Raw genomic sequence first — 13,312 nt, 5'->3', positions numbered from 1 at the left:
TGAACCCTAAAGCCACCGATCTGAAAGATCGGCAAGCACACAGTGCCACCAACTCCGAGACGCCGCCATGAAGGACAGCGCCGGTGTGGGAGAAGAGTTGAGGCAGATTTATTTGCCCGTGCGCCGCTCCCACCACCCCAACGGAGCGCCATGCCAGAGAACTCCTAGCCCTAAGTACCATGCAAAAAACGGGGTCCCCCTCCCTCCTACCGCCGGAGCGGCAAGCGGAAGGAGAGGGGCCCAACGCAGATGCCGGAGATTGGAGCAGGAAAGTTTCCGCCGCCGCCGCCTGGGAGAGACGCAGACGCGGAAGACCTAAACCTCCACGAGTTACGCCGTTGCTCCGCCCGCCAAATTGTTTTTTATCCCGTGGCACGCACGGGCAATTCAACTAGTTCTGATACATGTAAATTTTGATAGATCACCTTGTTGGTGGAAGTACAAGGAAAACAAGCTGAAAATACCAACAGTCCCATCTCACTGCAAAAGCTTGTCCGGATTTTTACCTGTTGGAGACGGGATGCCTCCTTGCCGGCAACCGCACACAAAGCTGACCTGAGCGAGTCCACCACATTTCTTTCCTTCTTCTCCAGGGTCTGGGTCTGGGCCATTCCCCACCTCAAACCCAGATGCTCCCCGTCGCCGCCCCCTAAAACCCTAGCTCCCATGCCGACGCCGGAGCCGGAGCCGGAGCCGCCCGTCCCGGCGTGGCTCCGCGGCCTGCCGCGCGCCCCGGAGTACCGCCCCACCGAGTCCGAGTTCGCCGACCCCATCGCCTTCCTCACCCGCGTCGAGCGCCACGCCGCCCAATACGGCATCTGCAAGGTCATCCCGCCCTACCACCGCCCCTCCCGCCGCCACGTCTTCGCCCGCCTCAACCGCTCCCTCCTCGCCTCCTCCGACCTCTCCAATCCCGCCGCCCCCGACCCCAATCCCGACCCTACCTCGTCCTCCGCCCCGCCCCCGCCCCCGCCCCCCGCCGCCGTCTTCACCACCCGCCACCAGGAGCTCGGCACCCCGCGCCGCGGCCGCCCGCCGCCGCAGGTGCTCAAGCAGGTCTGGCAGAGCGGCGAGCGCTACACGCTCGACCAGTTCGAGGCCAAGTCCCGCGCCTTCTCCAAGGCCCACCTCGCGGGCCTCCGCGACCCGACCCCGCTCCACGTCGAGTCCCTCTTCTGGAAGGCGTCCGCCGACCGCCCCATCTACGTCGAGTACGCCAACGACGTCCCGGGATCCGGCTTCGCCGCCTCCTCGCAAGCGCATCTGCGCAGCAACCGGAGACGGGATCCTGGGACCACCCACCAACAAGCGGCGGAGGACAAGTCCGTAGGGTGGAGGCTGTCCAGCAGCCCCTGGAACCTCCAGGCCATTGCGCGCGCTCCCGGCTCCCTCACCCGCTTCATGCCCGACGACGTTCCGGGGGTCACTTCTCCCATGGTCTACATTGGGATGCTCTTCAGTTGGTTCGCCTGGCATATCGAGGACCATGAGCTGCACAGTCTCAACTTCCTCCACACCGGCGCGCCAAAGACGTGGTATGCTGTTCCTGGGGATCGGGCTGCCGAGCTCGAGGAAGTTATCCGTGTGCATGGATATGGAGGCAATCCTGACCACCTTGGTACTTCCTTTTTTATTTTCTCGTGTTTATATATTGTAGTATTATGATGGCTCTAATTATTTGTTCGTGCAGCGTCGCTGGCAGTGCTCGGGGAGAAAACGACATTGATGTCCCCCGAGGTCATCGTCGCTGCTGGTCTGCCCTGCTGTAGGTACAATCTCTCAAATCACCACCCCTCAACGTTTTCATATCAATAAACCATTCCATTTCTATACTCATATATGCATTCTGCTTGCTTCAGATTGGTACAGTATCCTGGTGAGTTTGTGGTGACATTTCCAAGGGCCTACCATATTGGATTTAGTCATGGTCAGTACCACCATCCAATTCCAGCCATTATGCGGCCTGTTCCTTGTTACAGCATTTCATCCATCATGCTTCTGCTAATTGTTGAACCATCCATTCCATTCCAGCTAAGCTAAGCTAAGCTCTAAATTTATGCATGGCGCTACTTTGTTTCTTTGCATTTAATTAATATATTTCTAAATGATCTGACTGTTACGTTGCAGGATTTAATTGCGGAGAAGCTGCCAACTTTGCAACTCCCCAGTGGTTGAAGTTTGCCAAAGAGGCTGCGGTTCGAAGAGCTGTCATGAATTATCTTCCAATGCTCTCTCATCAACAGCTACTGTATTTGCTAGCAGTTTCCTTTATATCCAGGTAAACATTGTTTTTTCAGTCACTCAACATGCAGATAAACGTACCAGAATACTAGTAGTAACTTTTTGTCTTCCAAAACTAGCTGAATGGTTCCTAAAAAATAAAGCCAATTGCTACAGCTGGCCGTTAGCTATGTCTAACAAATTGACTGTCCATACATCTTATCTAAAAAATTATCGTGTGTGCTTTAAAAACACTCACGGGGATTCAATTGTTAGACCTGGCTGATCAAATGATTATGTACGAGTTCAAAGTGTTTGTACATACATCAGAACTTTCATGGGCAGCCGCTAGGCGCCAACATACTCTGGTAAACCAAAGTAACGGACAAAATATATCTGCCCAGTCAATAAGAACCATATCACTTTGATAGAAGTGCTGCTATTGGAACATGGAGAGGAGTTCTACAGTAGAACATCCTTGATGCAAATATCCAACTTGCATTACTTGACTACTCAAAGCTTATATTCTGTTGAAGGTTGCATGTGCTTAACATGTGGCTTTGTCATGCAAGGCAAGCAATACATCAGATCTAACCCTTCCTATCTTAGGATTTGTTAGTTTCCTTAATTTGCAAGTATTAGAATACGTTTAGAATCAATGCAGATCTAAACCTTTGTATCTTAGGATTTGATAGTTTCCTTAATTTGGAAGTATTAGAATATGTTAAGAATCAGGAGTCCTAGTTGAGTCGGTTTCTATCTCTTGTCAGCTGTCTGTTATATAAGCCAGGGAGTACTCGTGTAATTGCTATCAAAGAAATAAACACAGAGAAAAGTGGAAATTTCACCTCCAGTACGATCTATCCCTGGCTCCCAAAGCCGAAACTCCCTCGCCTCCATCCTCCCACTTCTCACATGTATCCCCTCCGCAATCTAGGTCGTGATAACTTGGCATCAGATTCATCGCTCCTCGGATCTTCCCCATAATCAACAACCATGGCTTCCCTCGCTGACATCTTCAAGATGGTCGACGAGAAGCTTGCTGTTGCACGGAAAGAAACCGTGGATGACCTGCAGACTACCTTCCTCCACAAGATTGAAGCGGACATGCAGATCTCAAGGAGCAGACAACAGCCAACCAGGTTGCTGTTGCAGACCTCAAGGAGCAGGCCGCAGCCAACCAGGTTGCCATTGCACGCCTAGAGAAGGGCAGCTCCAGTCAAATCTTCAGCAAGCAGGATCCCGCTCTGGAAAAGCCCAACAAGGAGGATTCCGCTCAGGCAAAGCAGAACCCCCATCTGCAGTTCCTCCTCTGATCCAAAGTGTACCGGCGAGTGGAAACCTGAACTCATAAGCTTGAATTTCCCATCTTTGATGGATCAGCAGATGCTCTGCCATGGCTCACTCGCCTTGAGCAATTCTTTGGTGGGCAGGGCACACTGGAAAGTGGCAAGGTGTGGCTCGCATCCTATCATCTGGTGGGTGAGCATTGCTGTGGTTCCGCCGTTTCAAGCTTGCGCACCGCCATGGGTTGACTTCAGTTCATTGCTGAACCGGCGTTTCGGGCCTAAAATCTGGAACACCGGGCTGGTGGCGATCAAGAACTTGCGCCAAATCGGGTCTGTCGACGACTACGTGGAGAACTTCTTAACTGTCGTCTGCAGGTGCGAAGGGCTCACAGAGGCGCACCAAATGGAGCTGTTTGTGGCTGGTCTCCATAAGTCGATTCGCACAGACGTCAAGCTCATGTACCTGGCTTTGCTAGAGGATGCCATGGATCATGCACGCCCGTACAGGAGCACGACACACCAGATGACAGTGATACCACTCTGGTGCCCAAGGGAAACTCCTGTGGAGGCGCCAGGCCATCTACTCCAGCACTCGTGGCTCCTCCGAAGGGGACAGTGGCATTGCTAAATAGGCAGCCACTCATGTGGCTATCGCCAGTTGAGATGGACGAGCGGCGTGCTAAAGGCCTTTGCTACAACAGTGACGACAAGTTCACCCCTGGCCATCGTTGCAAGTGTCTTTATGCTTGTTGGGTGGATTCTTCCGAAGAGGAGGTGCCTGATCCGCTGGAAATAAGCACCGATTCTTGATTCTTCTTGGGCAGACTAGTCTTCTTTCAAGCTCGAGGACGAGTTGCTTGTCGAAGGGGTGAGTGATGTCACACATGGCAAGCAATACATCAGATCTAAACCTTCCTACCTTAGGATTTGTTAGTTTCCTTAATTTGCAAGTATTAGAATACGTTTGGAATCAATACAGTAGATTTAAACCTTCCTATCTTAGGATTTGATAGTTTCCTTATTTGGAAGTATTAGAATACGTTTAGAATCAGGAGTCCTAGTTGAGTTGGTTTCTATCTCTTGTCGGCTGGCTATTATATTATATAAGCCAGGGAGTACTTGTGTAATTGCTATCAAGGAAACAAACAGAGAGAAAAGCAGAGGTTGCACCTCCAGCATGATCTATCCCTGGCTCTCAAGCCTAAACTCCCTCGCCTCCTTCTCCCACCTCTCAGTACTATCACCTCCGCAATCTATAGGGGTGTAAACGGAACGGATCAGATTTTGCTCATACCATATCCTCTACCAATTTTTTTTTCTCGGATTCAGATCGGGGCGGATATTGATCGGTTTCGGATTCGAATGCGGATATATCGGTGTGCGGATTCGAATAGGAAATGGAGCTGACTTGGGCCAGAAACAAAAATGATCGGATATATGCTCTCATCGGTAGATAGTTATAGTTCTTGCAAATCTTGAGAGAGATTTGAACTTTTAGTCTTGTGCAGTTAAGAAGAAAGAGACATAATGCGCTAAAACTCAAGCATTGTTAGAAATTTGGATATAAACATGATCGCCAAATGAATTTTGTAACTTAATAACTACTAACCTTTGAAGATTGGCCTTTGCTTTTGACTAAAAAATCGGATTATCCGGTTTTAAACCTTCGGATTATCCTAATTAAATTTTGGATAATCCATATCTGCATGCTATTTGCTATACCGTATCCTGTAACATATCCGGAGCACCACTTCGGAATCGGATATCCTTATCTGCCGGATCCTTTAAAATTGGATATGGATACCTTAAAACGGATTCGGCGCCGGTTTCGGTGCGGAAATTATCCTATCCGTTTACACCCCTAGCAATCTAGGTCGTGACAAGCTTGCAAACTGTTATCCAACTAGTTTGTAGGAGCAAGTCACTAGTTGCCGCATTGTAATTTAAAATAAATTGTAAATTGAGTTTGGCAATCTATGCTAGTTACAAGCGTTTTTTAATTTTTTCACCTTCATTTATAAATTCAAGATGCTTCAAATTATCATTAGCATTCCACTCTTTGGAATAGATGAGATAAGATGGTGGAAGGTAACACTCAGATACTTTCAAATGCAACATGAGAATTCATATGTAAGTGGACAAATAATACATATTAAAATCATTAATACCATACAATGATATTTTATTTGCTTGTATCTTGCCCGAATTGAACATGGAAAATAAAGTTGAAACCTTCTTAAGAGTTCAGAAAAACACTAAAGATGCCCAAAACATGTATTTGGCATATAGTCTAAACAGAATGGCAGGAAAGCCATCAATGATAGTGTCCTAGGGTCCATTAACATGCCAGTTTCTCTTGGGAAGCTAGCGACTTTTTCACAAAAGGCACTAACAATGTCAGCAACTTTATTTTAGATTATTGAGAGTTGTGTGTTCCTGTTTCTAAAAAAAATGCGGTTCTAATTATTTTGGAAAGAATCATGACTGCTGGCCTCCTGTGCTGGACATTTATTGGTTAAGAAAAAATGTAACATAAAAAACTCTGCCAACCAAGGACTAGAACCATTTGGCACTTTTTAAAGAAAAACGACCAAGGCACCTTTCTTTCCGCGAAATAATTCTGCCCCCCAGGTGTCAAAGACTGGCTGACGAGTTGGTGCTGGACTGCTGGCGCATCCTGACCAACAAAGAAACTTTAACAGAAGATGCACGCATGATGTACATTATACCTACTATCTCTAGTTCTCTTGGTCTCCGTATAGTTATGGACGTAGTTATTGCTCTCTTTAGTGCTTTGTCCATACCAGAAACATGAGTCTGCCAAATGCTCATTATGTTTATCATTCAGAACTTGAAATATAGTGGATTTTTTTTAAAATTTCAGATCCCCCAGAGAATTATTGTATGGAGTTCGAACCTCTCGTTTGAGAGACCGGAGAAAAGAAGATAGAGAACTACTGGTCAAACAGGAATTTTTACAGGATATGATTAGTGAAAATGAACTTCTGTGTTCTTTTCTCAAAAAGAAATTAATTTCTAATGCTGTTCTATGGGAGCCGGACTTACTGCCATCTTCTACTGCTCTACATTCCTGCTCCTCTGGCCCAAAAGCTCCTGGGAAGGCTGGTGATGGTCACAGTATCGAATCTATCCCCAGAGAAAAAGGTTCATCTGATGGTATTGTACGTATGCCTGCGATACAACCTAAATGCATGTCTATGGATAGCACATCGTCTGATGCTATGTCTGCTTCCGAGGGGCAAAAACTTGATACGGAGACTGATGAGGACAGTGACCTGCCTTTTGATTTGAGCATTGATTCTGGCTCATTGACCTGTGTTGCTTGCGGAATTCTTGGCTTTCCATTTATGGCAATTTTACAACCCTCCCAAAAAGCATTGGAAGAGATGTCCCTTGTTGATAGGGAAAGATTCAAGCTGAATTGTGAAAAAGGGAACCATTCAAATGTACCTCCATGTTCTTCTGATGACGGCAATTCAGGTACCCTTGCTTATTTTCCAAGCTTTCTTATGGGTGCAGGAAATAAGCTAGCAATATTATCAAGGGATGCAAATATTTTCTGCGTAGAACTGTATTCTCAGTGTTAGTACTTCTCTTTGTTCTTGTTTTAGTGTGAGCCAGGGGCAGCAGCTTGCCATTTTCTTTGTGGGATTGAAAGTTTTAGCATATCACTAATTTCGTTGTAGTTTTTTTTTGTTATACTGTGCACATCATGAACCTATTACTACACAACACTATATTACCTTCCTAATATTACTTCTCAACAAGAATCATACTCCCTCCGTCCCAAAATATAAGGCGTCTAAGGATTAGTTAAAAGTCAATGTTTTTAAAGTTTGACCAAGTTTATACACAAAAATATAAATATTTACAATACTAAATCATTATCAATAGATTCACCCTAAAGTATATTTTCTTAATATGTCATTTTGATATTGTAGATGTAAATATTTTTTTCTAAATATTTGGTTAAAGTTTGTAAGGTTTGACTTTTGACCAATCCTTAGATGCCTTACATTTTGGGACGGAGGGAGTATTGTTTGCTGATTTTGCTGGTGATGCATTCACACATTACTGAATTTCTTTCCTAGCTGTTGTCTCATAATTATTACCAACATGCATGGATTTCCATCTACAAATATGTATCCTTGCTTGCTGTAGATATTTTCCTGTACTTTTCTGTCTTTTGTATTTTATGTTCAGCCACAATGATATGGTTATTTTTCTTGCATGTGTGAAAATTTGACCAAGGTCCCTTATTTATCAGGATGCCCATTTGTTGCCAATCGACCTTCCAGCCCTGTAGAACAGGCTAACTTCAGTCATCAGAACGGGAATTCACATAAAGATGGCGTTTACTTTACAGATAAGGAACTTGATGGATCCCTGCCGCCTCATGTTAAGAGTTCACATTCTTGCAGCAGTGAAAATACCCTTCATCCGTCCATTAACACAGAGAAAGCCGAGACGAATATATCGAACAATGGTTTTGATACAGAATCAAGTAAACAAACTGGCAGAGATCACATTGATGCGCAAGCCTTAGAAAGTTGTGCCGGCACTACCAATTGGAATATAACTTCTGCATTTGTACGACCACGAACCTTTTGCTTGCAGCATGCCCTTGAGATCGAGGAGCTGCTTGAAGGCAAAGGTGGTGCACATTCCCTCATCATTTGCCATTCAGGTAGGTTATAATGCTAACTTCTTTTGCTCTCATATTCTGTTCGACTGCCAATGCCCCAGGCAATTTTGCCTGATCCTTCACACTGGATGTGCAATCAGTAACTCCTCGTTTGACACACTTGTGTTCTGTCATCAAGTTTGTTCCGTCAAAGTTTTGTTTTATAATATACTTGCTACAATGGAGATTTTCTCCTTCTGTAGAGCTTATTTTCTTTGCTATTAATAAGTTATATGGCTTCCTTCACAATGAAGACAAAACTCTTGAATATACCATGCAATTTAGTGTTCAAATTTGGTATTGCTGAATAGTGATGCACTGAATTACTAATTGTAACAAGCTGAATATGTTTTGAGGATAGACTACTAAGACTACAATTTCCGGTGTTTGCTCGATTTGGATAGTGTTATGCAAGTGAATTGTAGTCCTATCTGCTATCCATGTAAATGACAGATTACATGTGAGCTGACTGTTCTAATTGCTAAATCTATCTCTATTTTTGTGAACGGGTTTCCTTTTGGTTGTTATATAAAGCAGTACAGAAAAATGCAATGATTGAATAGACTGAGAATAGATAAAAGTGAGTACAGGGTCAAGCAGTATACTTGTTTACTTAGTAAAAAAGGTCACCCCAAATGTTTATGGTACCCAAGTCCAAATTTTAGGTCAAAGGATCACTTTCAAAGATTGCACACATCTGTCACACAACATAAGCAATCCAGGGAGCACTTGCCAGGTTACCCCACGTTTTCCATATTTGTTGACCAAAGAGCGCTGATTGCAGCTGCATAGAAATGATCCTAGCTGGGCCTTTTTCCTCTGTCCAAACATCATGGTTGAACTCTTGTTATGAGTCATGATTTGTAAACAATTTTAGACATGTTAACTGCTCTTATTTGATTGTTGTATTTCTTGAAGTTAAAAATTCCCCTTAAATATTTGCAGATTACACGAAGCTAAAAGCATTGGCAATATCAATTGCTGAGGAAATCGAGTTTCAGTTCGACTGTAAAGATGTTCCACTTGCAAATGCATCCAAATCTGATCTACATCTAATCAACATTTCAATTGATGATGAGGGGTATAACGAAGATGGTAGAGATTGGACGTCACAGATGGGTCTAAACATGAAATATTTTGCCAAGCTTAGGAAAGAAACACCAGGGAGTCAAGAGCAACCCCCTTTATCCTTTTGGAAGAGATTGGATACCACAGAGAAGCCCTCTTCACCTATTTCTGTTGTTCCAAATCTCAAATGGCTCTGCCGGAGAACACGAACACCATACAGGGTTGTTGGTCATGTTTCCAGTCATAATGCCACAGTAACTCCTGAGAAAGTTAACCCTGCAGTTACGACTAAGATGGGAGCTTGTGGAAATGGTTACGAGAATGGCAAAAAACAGCAAACTGCTGAGCAAGTTGCCTCCCTTCAGCCAAGTAGGTTGCAAGAAGCCGACGGTATGGCTAATATGTACATGTGCTCTGAGGACAGTGATCAAGACATGCACTCTCTGAGTGATATTCCTATTGCTCTTGCTGAATATCCAATGATGCATCAAGTTTGTGAAGGTCCAGTAAGTATTGGCACCTGTGAACTTGACGGTCTCATAAGTGCTAGTACTTCTGATGATTCAGTTTGTTCCGTGAATTCTCATGATTCACCTGCGATGTCAGATGACAAACAGAATTTTGTCTTCCAACCAGATGAGTTGACTAGTTCGGCGACTACGGCTGTGCAACAGTTCCATGACAATGAAGGTATGACTGCTGAAGGCAGCAGCAATCATGAAAACATAGGTTCTTATAATATTACTGCAGAGTGCAAAGATAAACAGCTGCAAGTTCAACAGCAGCAGGAGAACATTAAGTTTTGTAATAATGCTGACAGAAACTTGGCCACTGAAGCAGCGCCCTCTGAAAATGAGGAGAATCATGAGCTGACCTCTGTTGCTGATGATGTTGTGGTCAGTGGTGAGTTGCAGGCAATACACAATCTAGAAATGCCAATCGATTCTTTAGAACAAGTACAAGTTGATACCAGCCATTTTGGTGTCAAGGCCATGAAGCTCAAGAATGGTATTCCCACTGAGTTACAGCATGGGTATTCAAAGAGTGATGTCATCCTCTTGGAGGGCGTGAGAGCTGCTTCGCCGAAAGCAGTCTTTGGAGAAAATAGAAATTCAGTTCATGCAGGATCGGATTCTCTTGATATTTTACTTGGAGTTTTAGCAGAAGACTCCATGCTAGCAGATGCTCCTGGAAAGGATGAGGTTGACAATGCTTCCTTGGCACTAATGACACTGGCTAGCAATGACCACTCTGCGGATGATGTTGCACAAGATGAAGTTTTAAAGACGTCTAGCTCTTGTGTTGGCACATCTCTTTCATGCCAGGTGCAGACTTTGTCCAATTTGGCAACTGATAGATTGTTTGGTATTCAGAATCCTAATAGAGAGAATGCTGAAGAAATTGGTGTCTGGAACTGCCAGGGTTTGAAGAGTGGAAGAGGAATAGCTGACATTTCAGCAAATTGTGTGGCCAAAACAGGTGAAAATTCAGGTGCGCCAAAAAAGTATCAGTATGGTGATCAACCAGACTTAGTGTCTAGAAGCATTGGAAGCTCGAAAAGAACAGACATCATATACTATGTTAGACGCAAGCGGAAGCGCAAAAGAAAGAGGGAATCTGAGTTACTAACTGAGAGTTCACAAAGTCTTGGGAGCTTTGCCCGCTCCCCATGCGAGAGCTTGAGACCCAGGTCTAAACCTTCAGTAATTGAAGAGACGGTGGACCAAACTGAAACCGTAAAAGCTTCAGCTGCAACTAAGGGTAAAAGGACTAAGGTGGTGGAGTTATTCCAGTGCGATATTGAATCTTGCGACATGACGTTTGAGAGCAGAGCCGATCTCCGTGCTCACCAGCACAACATCTGCACCGAGGAGTCGTGCGGCAAGCGTTTCGGCTCGCACAAATACTTGAGGCGTCACCAGTGCGTCCACAGCGACGAGAGGCCGTTCAAGTGCCCCTGGGATGGCTGTGGGATGACTTTCAAGTGGCTGTGGGCACAGACTGAACACGTGAGGGTCCACACGGGAGAGCGCCCCTACAAGTGCTCCGCTCCTGACTGCGGGCAGAGTTTTAGGTATGTCTCGGACTACAGTCGTCATAGAAGGAAGTATAATCATCATTGATTGGTCGCAGCTGGGGGCAAAAGCTCCAGCTGCTTTGTTGTTACTGCATTGTTTGTTGTAGCGGGCTAGCAGGTCACAACGACTGACAGCTGGTAGGCCTAGTGTTAATTCCTTTATTAACAATGTGCCTTGTTTAGTCTAGAAAGTAGAATTAATTTTGGGGTACAAAAGGAGGCTTACCCCTTCTGCATCCAGATGTAGATTTGCATAAGCTGATATCCCAACTGACAGTATCCCTTCATTCTTTATTTGGTCTGTTCAGTGCTGTATCTAATCCCTGGTAAAGTTTATCAATGTTATGAAGCCAGTATGTTCTCGAAATCTGCTTGATTTTTTGCCCAGTTCTATTTTAAGTCTGTACGTGTTATGTAGCTGCTCAATGTCCTGGTTAGCAGAATGTAGTTGCTGCCTAGGATTTCCTTTGTTGTCTGTCATTGAGCATAATGTACGTGATGTGTGAGAACTACAACTCATCGTTGCCAGCAACAACTTCACTTTTTGAGTGAAAAGTAGCAACAATATAAACACTGATCAACATGATGACGCCGATCTTGGCTCAGAAGAGAGATTTTGCCTGGTGTTGCTGATGGATGGGGGAGGAGGTGCTGGCTCCGTCGCAGGAACTATTAAGTTCAGAGTTCTAGAACAAATTGAGGGGGTTCTTTAGTGCCATTGCTGCTTTAGGTAAAGCTCCAAGATAGGCTAGGCAAAAACCTGCAAAGCAAACTTGAAAAATAAGCTGACGCAGGATCATCCTGCACCATGAACTTTTTTTTTTGAAACTTTACCATGAACTTTTAGCAATGAATAAAAGTTGTCCAAAAGAAGGGAACACGAATCACATCCAAGGTGAACTATGCTTCCGCACCATCTCCAAAAGAAGGGAACACGAATCGCAGAATCGCATCCAAGGTGAACTATGCTAGTTCCTGCGATCGAGCCAGCACCTTGGATGTGATTCGTGTCCAAAAGAAGGGAACACGAATCACATCCAAGGTGAACTATGCGACGACATCCTCCGATTCTGCTACGATGCCGTGAAAGTAGCGCGGGGTCGTGTGACCTATGCTTCTGCACCGCTTGGCGGTGTCTCATGACGGTTGCCGGCGTCGACAGCGTTTCCAAATCGCCGGTCCTGGAGTGGCGGCAGAGCGGTGGAAGATGTGTGCGAGGGGGCTGTGTTTTAGGAGGCAGATAGATGAGCCAGGGGCGGACAAGGGGAGAACGCGAGCGGCTAGCGATCGGTGTTCGCGATCACACAAACTCGGCCCAGATTTTGGCCAGCTTTGGGTCGTCCCGGACACCGCGGCCATCCGTTTTTGGAACGTGTCCGCGCGCTGGACCGCGTTTTTGTCCGGTTGGATCCATCCGAACGCGTGGGCGTGGGATAGGTTGCCGCGTTGAAGATGTCCTAAGCCACCGGGGCTCAAGTTTCTCCGGCCGACTTCAGGGCCTATGCTTCATACTTTTTTGATCACGGAGCGGACATGGGTCCTCAAATCACGGTATAATAACCAGCAAGCTTATTGCAGTGGAACATGAACGCGGTCCATATGCTTCCTTCCTGCCTGCCTATGGGTATGTGTAGGTTCCAGTGCCATCTGTAGCACAGCTGATCAGATGGCCGAGTTGGTCTAAGGCGCCAGATTAAGGTTCTGGTCCGAAAGGGCGTGGGTTCAAATCCCACTCTGGTCAACTTTTTATATTTTTGGCCAACATTTTTTTTTCTCAACCAAAAATACACAAAAACATTCAGCTGAGCTGAGCATGTTCGAATCTAAGCCAGCACGAATATCTACCACCAATCATAAGCGCTCCAACTCTGACAACACGAATTTCTACCAGGTAAATAATAAACACATCTATATCCAAAATATTTCCGTCCTTCCCCTACGGCCTTGCCTCCA

At 45.4% G+C, this 13,312-nt stretch overlaps 1 protein-coding gene and 1 non-coding gene across 2 annotated transcripts; both read left to right on the top strand.

The window, feature by feature from the left end:
* Positions 1-562: 562 nt before the first annotated feature.
* LOC127296730 (probable lysine-specific demethylase SE14) lies at positions 563-11,726 on the top strand. Its single transcript, XM_051326928.2, has 7 exons — positions 563-1,618; positions 1,691-1,769; positions 1,860-1,927; positions 2,128-2,278; positions 6,394-7,010; positions 7,798-8,217; positions 9,160-11,726. The coding sequence occupies exons 1-7, from the start codon at positions 667-669 to the stop codon at positions 11,403-11,405; spliced, it is 4,533 nt and encodes a 1,510-aa protein (XP_051182888.1). The 5' UTR covers positions 563-666; the 3' UTR covers positions 11,406-11,726.
* A 1,293-nt stretch (positions 11,727-13,019) lies between these two features.
* On the top strand, positions 13,020-13,100 carry TRNAL-AAG (transfer RNA leucine (anticodon AAG)). The gene has a single exon. It is a non-coding gene; the product is annotated as a tRNA-Leu (tRNA).
* Positions 13,101-13,312: the final 212 nt, after the last annotated feature.

This window comes from Lolium perenne, chromosome 4 (genome assembly GCF_019359855.2).
Source record: "Lolium perenne isolate Kyuss_39 chromosome 4, Kyuss_2.0, whole genome shotgun sequence".
In the NCBI taxonomy this organism is placed as follows: domain Eukaryota; kingdom Viridiplantae; phylum Streptophyta; class Magnoliopsida; order Poales; family Poaceae; genus Lolium; species Lolium perenne.
Note: the sequence above shows the minus strand (reverse complement) of the source record. Positions and strands in the feature narration are given on the sequence as shown.

What these genes read in the sequence shown, in the direction of transcription:
- LOC127296730 (XM_051326928.2), top strand. Translation starts at nt 667, where the DNA reads ATGCCGACGCCGGAGCCGGAGCCGGAGCCGCCCGTCCCGGCGTGGCTC. An exon ending in CCATATTGGATTTAGTCATG is followed by an intron (nt 1,928 to 2,127) that starts GTCAGTACCACC and finishes GTTACGTTGCAG; the next exon opens with GATTTAATTGCGGAGAAGCT. An exon ending in CCTCATCATTTGCCATTCAG is followed by an intron (nt 8,218 to 9,159) that starts GTAGGTTATAAT and finishes AAATATTTGCAG; the next exon opens with ATTACACGAAGCTAAAAGCA.